This window comes from Vitis vinifera, chromosome 7, assembly GCF_030704535.1.
Source record: "Vitis vinifera cultivar Pinot Noir 40024 chromosome 7, ASM3070453v1".
Lineage (NCBI taxonomy): Eukaryota > Viridiplantae > Streptophyta > Magnoliopsida > Vitales > Vitaceae > Vitis > Vitis vinifera.
This window is the reverse complement of record NC_081811.1, coordinates 28,115,178-28,135,798: the sequence shown is the minus strand read 5'-3', so window position 1 is coordinate 28,135,798 and position 20,621 is coordinate 28,115,178. Positions and strand designations below refer to the sequence as shown.

The 20,621-nt window shown below is 31.9% G+C and overlaps 3 protein-coding genes across 6 annotated transcripts; 1 reads left to right on the top strand and 2 right to left on the bottom strand.

Moving 5' to 3' along the window:
* Positions 1–4,691: 4,691 nt before the first annotated feature.
* Positions 4,692–8,420, top strand: LOC100264486 (pentatricopeptide repeat-containing protein At4g19191, mitochondrial). 4 transcript variants are annotated; one of them, XM_019220895.2, is made up of 3 exons: positions 4,692–6,882; positions 7,489–7,814; positions 7,929–8,420. In XM_019220895.2, exon 1 carries the CDS (start codon positions 4,896–4,898, stop codon positions 6,807–6,809), a length of 1,914 nt encoding a protein of 637 aa, XP_019076440.1. In that variant the 5' UTR covers positions 4,692–4,895; the 3' UTR covers positions 6,810–6,882; positions 7,489–7,814; positions 7,929–8,420. The 4 variants fall into 4 exon arrangements, with proteins under 4 accessions (XP_019076440.1, XP_002276456.1, XP_019076441.1 ...); XM_002276420.4 differs by having other exon boundaries at positions 4,692–6,891; positions 7,775–7,814; XM_019220896.2 differs by having other exon boundaries at positions 4,692–6,891; positions 7,775–8,420.
* Positions 8,421–15,402: 6,982 nt separating this feature from the next.
* Positions 15,403–17,392, bottom strand: LOC100264547 (cytochrome P450 71AU50). The gene is made up of 2 exons (XM_002280584.3): positions 16,260–17,392; positions 15,403–16,115 (listed from the first exon to the last, which is right to left on the bottom strand). The coding sequence occupies exons 1-2, from the start codon at positions 17,139–17,141 to the stop codon at positions 15,501–15,503; spliced, it is 1,497 nt and encodes a 498-aa protein (XP_002280620.1). The 5' UTR covers positions 17,142–17,392; the 3' UTR covers positions 15,403–15,500.
* A 1,090-nt stretch (positions 17,393–18,482) lies between these two features.
* Positions 18,483–20,367, bottom strand: LOC100259314 (cytochrome P450 71AU50). The gene is made up of 2 exons (XM_002276451.5): positions 19,250–20,367; positions 18,483–19,178 (listed from the first exon to the last, which is right to left on the bottom strand). The coding sequence occupies exons 1-2, from the start codon at positions 20,117–20,119 to the stop codon at positions 18,564–18,566; spliced, it is 1,485 nt and encodes a 494-aa protein (XP_002276487.1). The 5' UTR covers positions 20,120–20,367; the 3' UTR covers positions 18,483–18,563.
* Between the last annotated feature and the right edge of the window lie 254 nt (positions 20,368–20,621).

Below are 20,621 nucleotides of genomic sequence, written 5' to 3'. Positions count from 1 at the left end.
TAAAGCTTCCTACGCTATCAATTTAGTGCCATACCCAACTTTAAATCGTATCTATTGAATTATAGTAGGAAATCCAAATAATTAAATAAATAATATCATGATATAAAAACAAAAAATATGTAGCAAATGAATCAAAATAAATACAAAATACACACATGAAACTAGTCCACAAAAGGTTCACCACGATCCAAGTGGCTTCCACTGAGTAGTGTTGTCTCAGAGGTGGAAAGATATTAGAAGGACCTAGAAGACTCTTCAAGTTCCACACATTTTTATCTTTTTTTTTAAGACATATAGGATATGAATCACGTGTTAAATTTAATTTGATAAAACCATCTTTTTTAACTTCAAATTATTGGTCAACTTTGTTTATATGGAAACCAAAGTACTTAGAAAAAAGAGGGTGACCATTGTTATAGTGGAGCTCTAAAAAATTGTTCTTGAAAGACAGAGCATATAGAGTGGGGCATTGAATATTCAAGTTTGGGGATGTCGTCATCCATGACAATGTTAGACTATGTAGTAATAATAGCTGCAAAGAAAATAAAAACAAATTAGTATGTTTTATGAATATTGAATATATGAAACACTAAAAACAAATAATTAAATTCAGGTTTTATGAGCAATGAAACCAGAGTCCACCCAAGATCACTAGAGTCCAAGTGGCTTCCACTCGGATTGTGTTTTCTAAAAGGAGGAAAGATATTAATATGGTCTCTAGAAGTCCCGTAAACTTCCATAGAAAAATAATAATAATAATAATAAATAAATAAAACAAGACATTTATCACGTGTTAAAATTATTATTTTTTTAACAGCAAATTCCAGGTCAAATTTCTATTCTAGGAATTTATACCAAATGGAATTTGATTATAAGGAAAATAAAGTTTTAACAAAAAAAAAAAAAAAATGGCCCTTGTTATGGTGGAGCTCAAAAAAGAAATGTTCTTCCAAGTATAGAGCATATAGAGTGCGCATTGAATATGCAAGTTTGGATGATGTCATCATCCATGATAGACTATGTAATAATAATAATTAAAAAAAACCCTAAAATGTTTGAATTTTGAGTTGAGATGGTTTGGTAGGTAAATTGTTAAACTATTGTTCAAATTATTATCATTATTTATAATTAGATTGAAATCAGGTTTTAAAACTAAAATATGATTTTTAAATATATATTAAACTAAATTTAAGATGTGATTTTTAAATTTTTGTTAAAGTCATGGTTTCAAAATGCATCTATTATAAATTTTCTTGAAAAAAAAATGCTAAAAATATATTATTTTGAATATTCATTTCAAAGTGTGTGAAAAAACTTAGTTTCGAGTATTGCATTGTTTTACATGTCCTATGTTGATTATATATAAAATTAATTTAATTTTATTATATTTTTCTATATATATATATATATATATAATAAAATATTTGTAATAAAATAAGTTTTAAAATATATACTTTTTTAATACATGTTTCGTTTCGTCTTGTTTAATTTTTCTTAATAAGACGATAATAAAAATTATTTTAAATAAATAAGTGTGACGAGAAACCTGTTACATTGTCATCCTTGAGTAACCTTTGTTGTAGTTTAATATCAATTTTGAATTCAAATTTTAAATATTGTCACCTTCATCATATCTTAATACCGAAATGGACGACTTTGAATTCAAACTTCCAATGTTTTAGATTAAATGGAATCTTTCTAAAGTTAGGAATATCCCATATTTGTTATACAAAAACATATAAAAATATGGATGAGATTGACACCTTTAAGATAAAAACAATCCTACATTTGAATGTTATCACTATTTCAATGAATACGAAATAAAAATAATAATTTATAGTATCCCAACAGGATTACAGCTTGCTTGACAAGACGCTAACTCATTTGCCCATTCAAAGCTTCAAATTTTAGTAAAATAAGCGTTATTATTTAGAACGCCGATAGTAAAAATGAGGAAAATAATAGTACCACCTTAAAAAAAATAGAGAGTCACACACCCTCCCTCTAAGGATGGAAAATAAACTTATAATTTGTTTGTCGGTGTGATTTAAAACTAATTTTTTATTTTAAAAAAGTAAAAAAATATATTTTAAAACTTTTAACACTATTAGATATTTGTTTTCTAAAATAATTTTTAAAAACAAAAATAAAATAAAAAATAAGTAAGAATTATTTTATTAGTTTTTAAAGACAGAAAAAAAACATGAACCGTATAGTTATGTTTTTTTAAATTTGTTGTTAAAAAATGTTTTTAAATTAAATAATAAAAAATCATTTAAAAAAATAAGTTTTAACAAATATAGTAAGGCTTTTTAGGGTTTATTTGGTAATATTTTTAATAATAATTTTTAAAATCAAAATACTAATTAAAAATATTTTATGAAAAATTAATTTATTAATCATGAAGATATTATACTTTTACTCAAATATAGATAAACACAATGCATATATGATATTAGCCACTACATATCTCTAACTTCAAAATAATCTCATGTAGTGTTTGATTCATAAAAAAAAAAAAAATTGAGAGAAAATACAAAGAAAAAATAAATTTAAAATTAATAAATTATTTTTATATACCTTCTCAAACTTGTTTCACTTATGTTTAACTTATTTATATAGAAATCATATAATTTAAAAATATATAAGTTTTAAACTAATTTTAATTATATTTGATTTATTATTATTATTATTTTTACGTATTTTTCATTTTTGAATCAAATATAGTATAAGTTTATTTGAGAATGATTCTCGAAATAGTTTTTAAAAAACAATTCTCAATTATTTTTAAAATTAAAATTTTGATAAAAACCCAAATATAAAAAATAATTTTATCAACTTATTCTTGATGAAGACTTCATGTGTTATGAAAATATTTTATTTTTAAAAATAACTTAATTTTAAAACAAGTGATCAAAAAACTATTTCAAAATATTGAAAATTCAGCCTATATGTTTTTGAAGTTAGTGAGAAAGATCTTTTTGTCTTGATCAGTTTCCAAATGAGGCATAAGGCAACTGTCATGTGTAGTGAGAACTTCCACTACAATTTCTAAGTAGCTATCAGAGGGAGAAAGACGCAGAAAGGAGGAAAGGGTGCAAGTACAAGTGAAAGGTCTCCCAACCACACGACATGCGTCCAAATACTATTCTGACATAAAGACAATCCAATAATATCATTGAAAATTTTATCTAAAAGGAGAGAATGGGATATTGAAAAGGGCAACACAGCACTAGAATTTCAAATAGAGGAATCTCTAAAACACTTTCCCATTCCTTAAACCCCTCAAAGTTTGTTTTTTTTTTTTTTTTTTTTTTGACCTTTTTCTCTGATTTTGTTTTTAATGGTTAATGGGATGTCCTAGGAAAACACCATAGCTGCACATTAACCATAATGAAAGGAGGTTTAATGATCATAAAGGAATATTGAGATTGTAATGATTACTCATAATTATGTAGATATTATTTGCTAAAGGATTCTCATGATTTTAAAATATGTTTACAGGATGAATAATATTTTATATTTATATAGTAACATTTTAAACTTTCCATTTTATTTAAAGTGAGATATCACAAATATTTTCATGCAAAGACACAACGTCTTAATTGTGTCTCATGAGATTATGAGTCAAACAGACAAACATTCCCTACAGGGCCAAATAAACCCACACATCGGGGTGGGAGATAAGTTTTGATACCAATTTTTAAGCTATAAAACTCATTTGGACTCAGAACAGACAATATCTATATTATTGAAAACGGATCGTTACAGAGATGTACTATTTCATGGGTGTATATCGGAAAACATGATCAATTACAAGATATTAGGTATATATTTAGGTTTCATTACTTTATATCGAGTCTAATCTCATTATAATAATCCATTCATTCTCATATAGACATTGTCTCGTTTAGATCTAATGGATCATCACAATTATAAAACGTATATAGTTAAAAGAAGTTCATTATACATTTAATATTGAGAAAAATAATGTTTCTTTGTATCCTACAAAATTATGGGGTTACTTAGATTGCTCATTAACAATCTCATAGAGGAATCAATGATTAACCCCTTATAAAAGCACAACATTTTAATTGTATCTTATAAAATTATAGGGCTAGTCATAACAATCATTTAAAGTTTTACAAAGGAATCGATGATTGACTTTAATATCATTATTGCAATATCTCGTGTTAGATAAGATATTTTTTTGTTTACATCATATATGTGATTAGTTTATTTAAATCATTTAAAAATATTTTAAAGTCATGAAAACCTATATGATTAAAATGAACAATATTCACATGGTAAGAAACAAGTTGTTATAATTATCATTTTATTTTTTTTTACTTTTCATTTCTATTTTATTTTTTACATATTTTTTCTCAAATTTTTAATAAATAGAGTCTGTTTGAAGTAGTATATAAAAATAATTTAGTAATTTTTTATCTATTTTTTTTTCACTTTTATTTTTATTTTTATTTTTCCTCTCTATTTTCATTCTCATGCATTTTCCCTCAATATTCCCAATAACCAAACATAGGGTAAAACAAGTGACATGAAACTCACCACTACTAATCCTACCAAATATGACTGCAAGAATTTGGGAATAAAACTTAATGAATCGAGTCCATTAAGAGTGGCCACTATGAAAAGGTGAGGCACTTTTTATAATGAGTGGAGCTTTTTAGTGACTGCCACCCAGCTAAAACCTCTTTAAATTGTGAGGCATCAAAACATTTCTCAGGACACAGAAATATCAAGAGTGTGAGGCTGGAAAGTGGAGAAGAAAAAACTTTCTAGAAACCTAGCATTCTGGATAGAGAGAAAGGGGTAGAGCACTAAGCGACGCCGTTTTAGGGGTTGAAAACGAAGTACCTTTGGGACAGTGAGAAATGGTCACACCAGCGGCTACCCAAAGTTTCAACCGTTTTTCAAATCTCTGGACCGTTGCTCAGTGGAACTCCAGCATTACAGAATCTGTAAACCAAGGCTATGCCCACAAAGCCCTTCTTCTCTTCCGCCAAATGAAGCAAAACGGCTTGGAACCAAACAACTTGACCTTTCCATCCGTGGCAAAAGCATGTTCAAAGCTCTTAAATCTCAAATACTCCCAAATCGTTCACACCCATGTCGTGAAATCTCGGTTTCAAGCCGATTTGTTTGTACAGACATCAGTTGTTGATATGTATGTGAAATGCAGTCAGTTGGGGTTTGCATATAACCTGTTTTCAAGAATGCCTAAGAGAGACGTGGCTTCTTGGAATTCGATGATTCTTGGGTTCGCCCAGTTGGGTTTTGTTGATAGAGTTGTAAGTCTTTTCTGTGAGATGGGAATTGAGGGGATTCGGGCTGACTCGGTCACGGTTATCGGATTGACACATTCGGCCTTGTCATTGAAGGATTTGAAAATGTTGGAATCCATTCATTCCTTTGGAATTAAAATTGGGATAGACACTGACGTTTCGGTTTCCAACACTTGGATTGCTGCTTATGCAAAATGTGGTGAATTCGGATTGGCTGAGACGGTGTTTGATGGGATTGACAAGGGTTTGAAGACTGGTGTCTCGTGGAACTCCATGATTGCAGGATATGCCCACTTTGAACAATGTTCTAAGGCCGTTGGTTTCTTCAAAAAGATGCTTTGTGGTGGATTTAGAGCTGATTTAAGCACTATTCTTAGTCTCCTGTCATCATGTGTGCAACCTGAGGTGTTGTTTCATGGTAAGCTGATCCATGCTCATGGAATCCAAGTGGGGTGTGATTCAGATATTCAAGTTATCAATACCCTCATATCCATGTATTCCAAGTGTGGAGATATTGGCTCTGCACGATATTTATTCGATAACATGTTGGGCAAAACACGTGTCTCATGGACTGCCATGATTGCTGGGTATGCTGAGAAGGGGGATTTGGATGAGGCAATGACCTTATTTTCTGCTATGGAAGCAGTTGGTGAGAAACCTGATTTGGTTACCATCATTTCTCTGATGTCAGGTTGTGGCCAGACAGGAGCCCTTGAGCTTGGAAAGTGGATTGACACTTATGCCACCGCGAATGGGTTGAAAGATAATTTAATGGTTTGCAATGCATTGATAGATGTGTATGCAAAATGTGGAAGCATGGATAATGCCCGAGAACTCTTTTACACCATGCCTGAGAAGAGTCTTGTCTCATGGACAACTCTGATTGCAGGGTGTGCTTTGAATGGAGAGTTCAAAGAAGCATTGGGCCTTTTCTTTCAGATGGTAGAGTTGGGATTGAAACCAAACCACATAACATTCCTTGCTGTTCTTCAAGCTTGCAATCATGCAGGTTTCTTGGAAAAAGGATGGGAGTGCTTTAATCTGATGACTAAAGTGTATAAAATAAATCCAGGACTGGACCACTACTCCTGCATGGCCGATCTTCTTGGACGTAAAGGGCGACTAAAAGAAGCCTTTGAATTTATTCAAAATATGCCTTTCAAACCTGATGTTGGCATATGGAGTGTATTGCTTAGTGCTTGCAAGATTCACCAGAATGTAGTGATTGGTGAATGCGTTGCTTATCATCTTTTTGAATTGGAGCCCCAAACTGCAGTTCCATATGTGCAGATGGCTAACATATATGCATCAGCAGGGAAGTGGGACAGAGTTGCAGCAATAAGAACAATGATGAAATGCAACAAGGCTATGAAATCTCCGGGGAAAAGCCTTGTTCAAGTAAATGGGAAGACTCATGAATTTACAGTTGAGGACAGGTGCCATCCTGAAGGCTTATTAATATACGAAACACTGGAGAATTTAGCTTTACAGATGAAAGAATAAAATTTTCACCACATCTGGAGTTTTGGAATATGGCTTGGAGGAAGTTTCATGATCTTCTAACACATGACAGAAAGTAACATCAGTATCCTTTCAATCATACACATCACATCATAACACTTTTGTTGCATATTCTGGTTATCTAATCATAAATAGTGATAAGTGTTTATGCGATCTCTACCTCTCCAATATTCACTTTTTCCCTGGAAAATATAGCAGTATTTATACATACATACATATGTATATATGTCATATGTGCATGTGTGTTTTCTTTGTCTTCGAAATTAGTTTGTTAGATGGAAAATTTTTTTATTCCCTTTTTGCAGCCAGAAACCCTCATCAGCTCAAAATTTTGGCCTTTTAATGTCTACTTGCTTTACTAATAATTCTAATGTATTAACAGCCAATAATGGAACAAAAGCTCTTAATTTGTGAAAATTATTCTCCTTTTATCTTCTTAAATGTAAAATTTTCACTTCATTTCTATCAAATGAAAATTATCCATGCATTTGGCTTGCATTGTGTTTGGCATCCATAGCTGACTTCACTTCATTTTTTGTTTAAACTTAAACAAGGTTTGAATTTGTTCGAGTTATTAAACTCCCCCTTTTTATATATCGCTGCAACTTTTGTATTACATAGCACCATAAATAAAGAAAATTAATAATATGCCTTTCATCAGGTGACCACTCCCGCAGAGAAAGCCAAGCTCATAATGAATCCTAATCATATCAGACTATCAACAAAGCATGTAGTTTATCCAGAGAGTTAAAAACCCTCCATATTGAAGCTTCAGTAACCATCATTCCATAAAGTTCATAGGGTGATTGCTTCCTTTGGTGAAAATGGTCGGCTTGCTTATTGTATATGCTTTTCTTAGGGCAAAAATTTGTCCTACCCTGTAACCTTATGTTCTCCTTTCTTCTGGATTTGGGTTAAAATTTTGATCTTCTGTCACCCTGAAGTAGAAACCACAATCAGAGATATGACCATCAGGAGAATTTCCAGGTACAACAATTCCTTGCTAAATTTTGAGAATTCTTCTTATCACTTCCAAATTCAATAGGTTTTTTGGAATGACTTTTTCTCCACCAATGACATGATGTCATATATATTTTTCAGTGACATGGTCCCCGACAATTGGCATTGTATGATGTAATGAATCAATTCCAAGGGGTCTCATTCACATTTAAAACCATTGCATCTGGAGAGGAAAGGTAATGCTGGTTTAAGATTAAGAGTTTCAGTATTACTGGGAGCCATCTGCATGAATTTTAGTGACACCAAAATTCAAAGTCTGAAAGCATGGAATGTCATGGGTCAGTGGGTGAGTTGTGCCTGCCATTGAAGGAATGTGCCGCAAGGAGATGTGAAAGTTTCCATTGAAGATTTGGTGTCTTTTCGAAGTAACTTTGATAGAGAGCATTTTAGTATTATATCAACAGAGGATATGGAGCTACTTCTACAGGCTAATGTTTGAAGTAGTTTTACCCCATCATTGAGTTGAAAATCAGTTTTCCATTGCATAGTTTTCTCCTAATAGATTAACTGTTTTAATATGCTTTACATTTTATCTCAAGCAGCTTTGGATATGCAATAAGCTTCTTTTAATTTTGTAAGATTGTTTTAAAGATGCGAGGGCATATGAGCTCCTTTCTATTATACATTAAGTTCCTAACTAGTCGCAGGCCTTGTCTTATAGATATTATTGAGAATGAGCAGGTCGTTGTGAATGGTATTAGAGTCTCCCCAATATGGGAGTCTAAGTGATTATTTAATTATGTAATAGTGTTTTAAAGCCTCAAGAGCATCTTTTCATATATTAAGTTGCTTAGTAATGGTGCTCCTGGCCTTATGGATATTATCTAGCTCCCATCAGAGACATATAGTAAGCTATAAGAGGATTTTCAAGTTGCAAGGCTGATGGGATTAACAGTAGACAATATTTGTCTACTTACATGGTAGGGAGAGAAAGCTGGTTGTCACAAGTATCATATTCATAAGTTTTTGTTGCTTACAGCCAAACCCAAAAATACTTGTCTTATTATAATGAAGAGCGATCCAAAAATACCCTTGACATCTCACATGATGTTTCTCATTATTGGTTTTGTTTGGGGTAGACTCTTTCTTTTTCCTTTTCTGTTCATCCATGACAGCAACAAGTAAGATGGTTCAAGCAACATGCTGCCACTGCCTCCAGGAACATATTCTGCTCATAAGTTTTTGCGTTCATCTGGAGTGCATTGGGGCATATGATAGGGCCTGAAGCATCCGTCAGATTTGCTCTCTCGGACAGGCTTGAAGAGTAAAAATAATATTAGTATTATAAAAGTCATAAAAATAAGATTCTTATAGGAAGTAACATTTCTTTATTTTGCATGTTAAGCTTTATCTTGAGTCATAAATTCTTTTTAAAATATTATCTAAATAAGCATAAACATTAATGGGTATTTAATAAATCAACTTAATAATTTCAGTAACTTAATATAAGCTATTTGGATAAATACATATTACATAAGTGTACAATATTTTTATAAAGAGAATAAAAATGACATATTATATATGGTACATTTCTCATGAATTTCTTCGGAAAAGAAGGTTAAAACATTTGTATAGGGACAATAGAACCGTTTTTAATTTTTATAGTTTCATTCACGACTTGGGACAAAGAATTCATCAGCAAAACAATCAATCTAGATTTTGTACATTTTGGATGATAATTCGAAACATTATTTCCAACATCAGACTATCTTTATTCAAACTAAAATGCAATACAAGATGGCCCCAACATCATGTGCGTTGCTTTTTCATTATTTATTTTATTTGGGATGGGCACTCATTGTGTATTTATGCACTTCATCCCTCGCGGCAAGAAGTGATATTGCTACTGCAATGGCTGCCACCAGGAGGGAGGTATGCTGCACATAGCCTTTTCACTTTTGCCTTCCTCAGGAGTGCATTCGGGCATGTGGTAGGCCCATGGACAATCTTGAGCTTCACTTATCTTTCCACCTGTTTTTCAACACAAAAATCAATTACATTACTGATTTTATGGTAGGCTAAAATAATTTTTCCATGTCATACATATATTATTATTATTATTATTATTATTAGAAGAACTTATAAATGAACACTACAACTAATTCAATAGATACTACTTTTGTCCCTTAGTGTTTTCTAATAAATTCTTAGAAAAAAAATGCTTTTAAACCAAAAAAATATTTTTGAAGAAAAATAAAGTATTTGACAAAATTTAAGAGATATTTTTAAAATTTTTAAAAATTACTTATAATATTAAAAAAAACTTATGATATTCTTTGGAGAAATATTGGATAGGTGATTATTTTAAAAACATTTATAAAAAATATTTTTATTAAAAACACTTTAAATATAAATAATGTCAAATGCAATTTAAAAATGTCAAGTTTTAACTTATTAAAATAAATAATAAACTTAAAAAAAAATTAATTTATAACCATTCAATCAAAACATGGGCAAGATTATGATGACAACTTCAACTCAAATTATTCTTTTCGAATTATTCAAGTGACAAATATTTGGTTCTTAATTTTAACCATTACTCTAAAGGTTTTCTATATATATATATGTACGGGATAAGAAAACAAGGAAGAGGGCTAGAAGGAGATAGAATAAGAATGTCTTCATGCTTAAAAACTTGTCGATTCCTCCCTTGACCAAAATCTAAAATTGTGAAATTATACTTATTTTCCTACATTTATAGGTAAAAGTCAAGAGTTTATACTTGGAAACAACATGAACATAATCCTGAGTTTATATTTGATATTAAAAATAAGGCTTAGAGGCAAATGGTATGGATGTCAAAAATTATTTTTTTATAGATAATAATAAAAACGATATCTTATATATAATATTTGCATTACAAGTCATTCTATTTTTATTAATATAAAAATTTTATTTTATATATTGTCATTTTCATATATAGAATAAAATTGACATGTTGTACGTGGTATTTACCATGATAATTGTGGAAATAAATATTCATTATTTTACTTAATTATCTTGGATGCGATAGAATCCAAGCAAATAGCCATGTATTTTTATTTATTTATTTATTTATAAAATCTACAATAAAAAAGAAATTCTATTTTTATAGGAAAAAAATGACATTAAAGTTCATTTTATTTTATTTTGATAGATAACAATAAAAATGGTATTTTATAGGTGGCAAAAAAATCTAAGAGTCTTTTTAAAAGTAGAAAACTATTTTGTAGACTTGAAAATATATTTAATAGTTTTTTGACTTTTTTTTTTTGGAAAATATAATATTTTAAATTATTTCACCCATTTTCTTAATTCTATTTAAAAAAAATAATCATACAAATTTTGAGGATGATTGAAAAATTAAAATAATATAATAATAACAATAAAAATTTTATTCAAACATGAATGCAATACAAAAAGCCTCAACATACATGAGGTTTTCATTATTTCTTTTATTTTGGATGCGCAATTGTTTTGTATTTATTTTGTTGTTTTCTCTTTTCCTTGGCAGCAACAAGTGATCTTGGACCGGCAATGGCTGCCTCCAGGATAGTATGCTGCACAGAGCCTCGTGCATTCCTCTGGAGTGCATTTGACCATATGGAATGCCCTGTCACAGTTTTCTTCCGCTTCACTCATCTTTCCACCTGTTTTTCTGAAACACAATCAATTTCATTCAAACGTAATTCTTCGATATCATACGTAAAAATGCAATCATAATGAGCAAGGTTAATAAGGGAGTTTCAACTCAAAACCCCATCATAACTAGAGATTCATTCAGAGAATATGAGCACTCAAATAATTCAAATAATAAATTTTTTTGTTCTTAATTTCAACCATCAATATCACTATAATTTTTTTTTTTTTTAAATTTCTGTGTGTGTCAATTTCGTGAAATAATAAACAACATATATAAATAAAGATATGAGCGTGAAGAAAAATGATAATATACCGTACGACAAAACGAGGAAAAGAGTTAGAAGTAAATAGAATAGAGACGAAGTCTTCATTCTCAATAACTCGTTACTTCCTCCCTCACCCAGAATCTAAAGTTGTAAAATTATACTTATTTTCTCACATTTCTAGTTGTAAAATATTAATTTTTTTATGGGTAGGAATAAAAATGATATCTTATATGGTATTTACATGAAAGTCATTCTATTTTTATTATTATAAAATTCCTTATTCATATATATAGTCATTTTTATATATAGAATAAAAATCGACATGTTATATATGGTATTTACAAAAATAATTGTGGAAATGCATATTCCTTATTTTACCTAATTATCTTGGATGGGAAAGATTCCAAACAAATAGCCATGGCTTGAAGAAAATCTAAGAATATGTTTATTACTTGTTTATAAAAATAGAAAATATTCATGTTTAGTAGTTGTTTTTTTCAATTTATTTTTTTGCCGAAAACAATTTTTTAAGAATTTATTTTGAAAATAAAGTATTTTCTAAAACATAATTTAAACACTTTAAATTATTTTCATCTATTTGTATTTTAAAAAATAATTGTACAAATATGATGAATATATGTTAATACATTATTTATACAAATATATGTTGATAAATTATTTTTTGAGGATTATTTTAAAAATAATTATACAAATATATGTTAATAAATTATTTTTATATGTTACTTTAAACTCATTGAACATATTTTTAATTATATTTGATTTTTTTTTCTATTTGAGAAAAATATTTTTCTTAATATTTTTTTTCCCCAAGTATTTTCACTTCCTAGAACCAAACACACCCTTAAACTTTTGAAATTATTTTATAAAACATAGAGAAAATATTACAAATAACAAGTAAATGCCAATCAAAATCTAGGGTAGGATGTTTATGGAGTGAAGTATTTTATTTATAAGAGTTTGTTGCAAGAACAGAACACAAACCCTACCATAGAAAGTATATAATAATCTTATTCAAACTAAAGTGCAATACAAAATGGCCCCAAGAAAATCATACATGATGTATTTTCATTGTTTCTTTTATTTTGGATGGGCACTCTTGCTTTGTATTTTTTTTCCATTCTCTTCATCCTTCACAGCAACAAGTGATGTCGCCCATGCAGTGGCTGCCTCCAGGAAGGTATGCTGCACACAAACCTTTGCATTCCTCAGGAGTGCATTTGAGCATATGGTATGCCCTGTAACATCCTTCTTCGGCTTTGCTTATCTTTCCACCTGTTTTCCAAATGTTATTGGTTCGTATTTTTGAAAAGAAGAGACACATAGGTTAATTGTTTTTTAAAACACTTCTAGAAAACGGTTTGATGATGTTTTGCAAAATAGAAGATATTTGAGAATCTAAAATGTTTTTAACCTATTTTTAATATTTTTAAATATATTTTAAAAATAATTTTTATATCTAGTACTTTATTTTTAATTATTCTATATTTTTATATAATTATTTTTTAAACCAGTCTTAAAAAAAAGTGAAAATAAATGAAAACAAATAAAAAATATTACAAATACCATGTTTTATGTTTTTAAGAACAACAAAAAATAGAAATCCGTTTTCTAAAGATCAAACATATTTTTTTTTTGTTTTTTTCCTTTTTTGGAGAATAAAAAATTATTTTCAAAAACAATTGTCAAACAGACCTATATATTTTTTCCTTAAACCTATGAAATAGATATTTATTTAATTAAAATTTTTGAAAATATCAAAATTATCTTTATTTTTAACAAAGTATTTACATTTATCATATATAAAATCCAATCACAAATCAATAATAACCATTTCTACTTCTAAATGCAAAAATCAAACCCTATACCCTTTGATAAAAAATTTCAATATATTCAATATATATAAACACACAATAAACTTAAAAAAAAAAAATGTCACTTATAACCATTCAATCTAAACATGGCTTAGATGATTTGAATGACAAAATTTTGGTTCTTTCAACTATCAATATAACTACCCTATGAAAAGAAATGATAATATACCGTATGAGAAAATAAAGAAAAGAGCGAGAAATAAATAATATACCGTATGAGAAAACAAGGAAAAGAGTGAGAAGCAAATAGAATAGAGATGAAGTTTTCATGTTTAACAACTTTGTCAAGTCGTCCGTGCACCAAAATTTATAATTGTGAAGTTATACTACAATTTTTCTATATTTATAACTACAATTCAATATTATATAGTTGGAAACAATATAGACATGATATAAGTTTATATATGATATTAAATGTTTTACCCCAAATGGTATTGGTGATAAATTTTATTTATTTTTTATGGTAACAATGAGTTATATATGGTATTTATAATGATTCTATGATGGTGAAAATAATTTTCTTATTCTATAATGGTTTAAATGATAGCACCTTATTTTTCCTTGAAGAGAATTTAATGGTTTGTTTGACAGTGTTTTTAAAAATAATTCTTAAAACCCCATCTTTTAAAGAAAGTTCTTAATTGCCGTTGTGAAATATACTTATCTTTGGTAAATCAAATATGAAAAATGTTTTTTTTTTCTTTTTTACCTATTCTCTATAACTACACTATATACTTTCTATAATGCAAAAAATTTAGTAAAAAATAAAATAAAATCTGAGAAACATATTTTTTCTAAAAAAGAAAAAAAAAGAAAACAATTTAATGATTTTTTAAAAATAGTATCCAAACAAGCTCCAAGTTTCTAGCTTTATATACAAAATTTTCAAATTAATCATTTATATTAATGTTATAGTACTATGCTGTGCAATTTTTATGTCAAAATGTTTTCCAAACATACGTGCATTTTCGAAGAAAAAAAAAAAACTGAATAAAAAAATGATCAGAAGTGCATAACTTAGGGATGTAAATATGGTTTGATGCCTCGAAACTCTGAATTGACAATTTTGGGTCAAATCCAGCCCGCCTCACATCTAAGTCTAGCCCAATCTCTCAAAGAAACAGTTTGGGCTGAATTTTTAAACTCAAGCTTTTGATTTGGCCCAAGCCCTGGACTCAATCGAGAATTTCAGGCCAAAGCCCAACTCTTCCATATCATTTTTCCCTACTATATTTATATAAATTAATAATATTTTTCTATATTAATTTGATTCATAAATATTGATATATTTTTAAAATTTATAACCACTTTTATTAAAAAATTTATTTGATTAAGAAATTTCATTTCATTTTTATAAAAAAATCATTTATAATAAAAATATCTTTATTTTTTTATTATAAAAATAACATTCTTTTTTAGAACATCATGTAAATAATCAAAATATTGAAGAATATTTATATATGTATACATATAAAATTATTTTTCAAAATTAAAAATAAAAATAATTTGATTTACAAATTTAGCATCATTTCATTTTTTGATCTATTAATCTTTATTTTTTTAACCATTAAAATTGTAATGGTCACACGGTGGAAAGCCTGGTGAAATATTTTTGATTTTTTAATTGTAAGTATATATACATATTTGACTTTTTATAATTATTTTTAATATTAATAATATATAAAAAATATATATATTTATGATGCCAACTATGATTAAAAATAATAACCCATTGATTTCTCAAAACATTATAAATAAAGCAGTATCGTACTAGAAGGTAGGATTACCTTTTTCTCGAGAATTTATGGAGACAGAAAACCAGAAAAAGGAAAAATACTGAGTGGTATCAACAGAACCATGATTGAGATCATTTATCAGTTGGGAAGGCGATAAGTGGGAACGGCCAGAATATGCTTGGCTCTCGGCACTGTGAGGCCAAACTCCTCGGTCATGTCCAACTCAGAAGGCATCATCCCATTTGGGAGCTCCCAATCAAAGCAATGGACCAGCTGAGCCAGCACCAGTCGAACCACGGTTAGGCCTAATTGCATCCCGGGGCACCCTCTTCTGCCTGAGCCAAATGGGATGAGTTGGAAGTCACGTCCACGGAGATCTATACTGCTTCCGATGAACCTCTCAGGGAGGAACTTCTCTGCGTCAGTCCATACATTAGGGTCTCGCCCTATGGCATATGTGTTTACCATGACTCGGGACTTTTGAGGGATGTGGAAGCCATTGACTGTGCAGTCCTCCAAGGACTCATGAGGGATGAGTAGAGGAGCCACTGGGTGGAGCCTCAAGGTTTCCTTCACAACCATGTCCAAGTACTCCAAGCTCTCTAGGTCTGATTCCTCCACCTTCCTCTCCATGCCCACTACTTTTTCCAGTTCTTCTTGGACTTTCTTCATTATTCTTGGGTTCTTGAGCAGTTCTGCAAGTGCCCACTCAATTGCTGTGGCTGAAGTGTCCATAGATCCTGCTAGCATGTCCTGGAAATTAAGACAACATATGTATTGAGAGGAAGCTCGATTTCAAGGTTGATAATGATGGAATTAGGCATGCAGAAATTAACACGAAGGTGAAGCATTCCCACATGGCTTTGATATGTGGATTATCAATGTATGTATGCTTACCAAAACTAGGGCTTTGATATTAGACCTTTCAATTTGGAACTCGTTTTCTTTGGATCCCATATAGCCTAGCATCACATCTATTAAGTCCTTTGGCTGCCCTTCTTCCTTTGGTTCATGAATATGATCATCAATGATCTTCTCAAAAAAAGCATCAAACACCTTGCTAATAGCCTTCATGCGCCGAGCCAGCCCCTGAAGGTCAAGGGGCGCCACAAAAGGAATGTAATCACCAATGTTAGGAGCTCCAGCTAATTGCATACCCTCTTGAATCACAGCTTTGAACCCTCTCTCGTCGATATCCTTGTCCATGTACTTCTTCCCAAAAATCATCCTGCAACTCATGTCTGCACTGAGGGATGAAATCTTGGCGCTGAGATCAACAGCAGTGCGAGCAAGGGCAGCCTCTTTAAGGGACTTGATCAAGAGGTCAAGCTCTTCTCTTCTCAGGGGCTGGAAAGAACTGATTCTGAGATTGCTAAGTAGTCCCAAGGTGCATAACTTGCGCATGTTGCGCCAATAAGGACCATAGTCTGTAAAGGATATGCCTTTTCGGTCGTAGGATACAATTCTTGAACCTTCATGAGGTGGCCTTCCAGCAAAAACAAGATCATTCGTCTTGAGGAACTGCTCAGCTGCTTGAGGGGATGAGACCACAATGGTGGGCACCAGGGCAAAGCGCATGTACATGATGGGGCCATACTTCTTGGCGAGTCGAAGGAGATCCTGGTGAGGCAACTCACCTAGCATATGAAGGTTTCCCAAAATGGGGATCCCTCTTGGACCAGGAGGCAATCTCTTATGCTTGTTCTTGCTTATGTTTAGCAATGCTCGAACAACATAAGCAAGAGCAATCAGTGAAAGTGCAATCCATGACCAATCCATGGCGGAGCTGGTCTCAATGTAGAAGGCGATCCCCCTATATATATAGGGTGCAGTACTTTGGATATTTATGTGTGATTTGGGAATATTGAACGGCAAAACAGAAGAGACAAATTAAAATGTAGGTGATATCAATGCTAATGCATGATTAATACTATATCTAAGGTTGTTTTGATTTAAGGATCTCATCTGGGAAATCAGCAACAGACTCAAGGATTAATTTGTAAGAAGAAATTATTTTAGTTCAAGATTTGTTTTATCACTACCAAAAAAGACTCATAGTTGATTTCATACCGTGAACCTTGGAAGGCACCAATTGTGAGCTACAGCTTGAGATTAAAGGACATCCTCACACTGATAGAACCTATGAATAATTATGATCCTGACAAAACTACCATATTTTTTTTATTTATTGGTTTCTTGTGTAATATTAATTGTGGCAGCAGCTTGTTCCTATTTTCTAACATTATCCCATGTGCCTTGTTGTGTTACTGAGAAATACAATGAGATGAAGATCAAAGCAGATTGCGACCCTTCTGTTTTATATTCCTCCCTTTTCAGCATTTAGCAGTAAGGTACATAGGGAGCTGAGATTCCATTTTTGTGGTTATTTTTCGTAGTTTAGATCATAACGAACTCTTAATCATGCTACATTGGATCAACTTTTGTCACTATATATATATATATATATGATCCTCTTGGCATTCTCAAATCAGATTGGCCTTACCATAAAATAAAAAAGAAGTGACAGTGATGTAATTCAGATTAAAATTCATGCTAAACATCAAATCGAATACTCTCAAATGAATTGAAATGTCAATTCATTTCATGATAATGAATATGGAATGTTATTTACCCTATATTAGGGTTGACCACGGTTATATGTTAAGTTGATGCCTGCTGCATATTATATAGGGTTAGGTCCATTCCAGCGTAAGAGTCATGTTTTTATAAAAATAATCACGACAAGTTTCGGGTTTCCATCTGTTTAAACGATTAGTATCACGGCCCAAATATTTTGTTCTTCTGAAAACTGACCGTGATAATTAAGTTTTGGGGTTATATGCATATATAACATTCCCAATCAGTTCACAATCCTAATACATTTCAGAAGGACTATCACCAGGCAATGGTCAGTTGGACCTAAGTGGCTAAAAATGCGAACTCAGAACTAAGTTTTATTTCACTTGATCAACTACCAGATGAAAATCATTAAATGCGCGCTAAGTTCCATATTCTTCCTTCTTAAGTTCAATTGAGCAAGACTTTTAATTTTGATTTTCTGGTCAGCAATACGATGACCTACCAAAGTAAGAGGATCCAACTTTGCAGCAGATACTGTAGTTTTACATAAAGCATAAAGCGTTATTATTCATATTTCACATTCAACATTGGAACTCAGTTGGCAATGATACAGAGATTATATCATTTGTGAAGGCGACAAGTAGGAATAGCCACTAGATGCTTGGCCCTTGGTAATGTGAGGCCAAACTCCTCAGTCATGTCCAACTCACTTGGCAACATGTTATCTGGAAGTTCCCAATCAAAGCAATGAACAAGTTGCGCCAGCACGAGCCGAACCACGGTGAGGCCTAATTGCATCCCGGGGCAACCTCTTCTACCAGAGCCAAACGGGATAAATTGAAAGTGCTGCCCCCGAAAATCTATATCGCTCTCCATAAACCTCTCTGGCAGGAACTTGTCTGCATCAGTCCATGCATTGGGGTCGCGCCCTATCGCCCATACATTCACTATTACACGAGATTTTTGGGGTATATGGAAGCCATCAACTGTGCAGTCTTCCATGGACTCATGAGGGATCAGTAGAGGTGCCACTGGGTGGAGCCTCAAGGTCTCCTTCACAACCATGTTCAGGTACTCCAAGCTCTCTAAGTCTGATTCCTCCACCATTCTCTCCATGCCCACCACTTTTTCCAACTCATTTATAACTTTTTTCATCATCGGTGGATGCTTGATGAGTTCTGAAAGTGCCCACTCAATCATGGTTGCTGAAGTGTCCATGGAGGCTGCCATCATATCCTGTATTACAAGGGAACTCAGCTTTATACATCATGCTTAAATCAATGTAAGTTCAATATATAGATGGTTACCAAAGATATAGCTTTGATGTTGGCCCGTTGGATGTTGTATTCAGTCTCTTCAGATCCCATTAAGTCCAGCATCACATCGACCAAGTCCTTTGTCTGTCCTTCCTCCTTAGGCTTATGAATATGCTCATCAATGATCTTCTCAAAGAAGTCATCAAACACCTTACCCGTTGCCTTTATCCGCCTTGTCAGACCCTGAAGATCAAGCCCCAGAAGGCAAGGAATGTAATCACCAATATTAGGAGTAGCAGCCAACTGCATTGCCTCTTGAATCACAGCCTTGAATCCCCTTTCATCAAGATCCTTGTCCATGTACTTCTTCCCAAATACCATCCTACAACTCATGTCTGCACTCAGCAACGCAACCTTGGCACTGACATCAACTGCAGCACCAGCTCGCGCAGCTTCCTCAAAAGACTTGATCAACAGGCCAACCTCTTCCCTTCTCATAGGCTTGAAGGAGTTAATCTTACGGCTGGTGAGCAACTCCAAGGTGCACAGCTTGCGCATGCTGCGCCAATAAGGGCCATACCCAGAAAACGATATGCCCTTTCCATCATATAGCATGTGCCTTGAACACTCATGGGGTGGCCTATTAGCGAAAACAAGGTCATGTGTCTTCAGGAACTGCTCGGCAGCCTGAGGGGAAGAAACAACAATGGCGGGCACAAAGCCTAACCGCATGTACATGATGGGGCCATACTTTTTGGATAGAGCTTGTAGAGCTCGGTGAGGCAAGCTCCCTAACATATGCATATTGCCCAAAATTGGGATCCCTCTAGGGCCAGGAGGCAGCCTCTTATGCTTGTTTTTCATCATGTTGAAGAGAAAAACAATGGCAATCAGGGCAAGTGCAGTCCATATCCAAGCCATGGTGGGTGGTTTTGATCACTTTCGTATTCAGGAGTAGGGTTTTGATGCTCTCTCAGATATGGTAGAGCTACCAGCTGGTGTAGCTAAATGTAGAAGACAAGCTCTCTATGGGCTTAGAGTTGTGAAGAGGATGAGGTGATGTAGAAGATTTCACTATCATTCCTCAGCCTAAAAGTCATCAATGACTGGTTCCAATCCCCTTCTAATTTTCTCTGGAAGTATATATCTAACAATTCATTTAAGACACACCCAAGTCATCCTGAATTCACAATGATCATCCATATACATATATATATATATATATATATAATTATAATTATTAAAAAGTCACCGTCAATTAGTTGTCATTGTATACCATAATCCTATTTATTTGTGCCCTTGATAGTTTTGATTTTTCTTCATTTATACCTTTATTCAATAGTTTAAATCTCATTACATTAATTTAATAAATCAAATATTTAGTTTAATTGATACCTTAAAATTTATTAACATTTTTTAATAT

Bases quoted from the DNA above. Each gene is read 5' to 3' on its own strand.
- LOC100264486 (XM_019220895.2), top strand. From the start codon at position 4,896: ATGGTCACACCAGCGGCTACCCAAAGTTTCAACCGTTTTTCAAATCTC.
- LOC100259314 (XM_002276451.5), bottom strand. From the start codon at position 20,119: ATGGCTTGGATATGGACTGCACTTGCCCTGATTGCCATTGTTTTTCTC. The intron at 19,179-19,249 runs GTAACCATCTAT...CTTGTAATACAG, and splicing joins ACATCAAAGCTATATCTTTG to GATATGATGGCAGCCTCCAT.
- LOC100264547 (XM_002280584.3), bottom strand. From the start codon at position 17,141: ATGGATTGGTCATGGATTGCACTTTCACTGATTGCTCTTGCTTATGTT. The intron at 16,116-16,259 runs GTAAGCATACAT...CTTAATTTCCAG, and splicing joins ATATCAAAGCCCTAGTTTTG to GACATGCTAGCAGGATCTAT.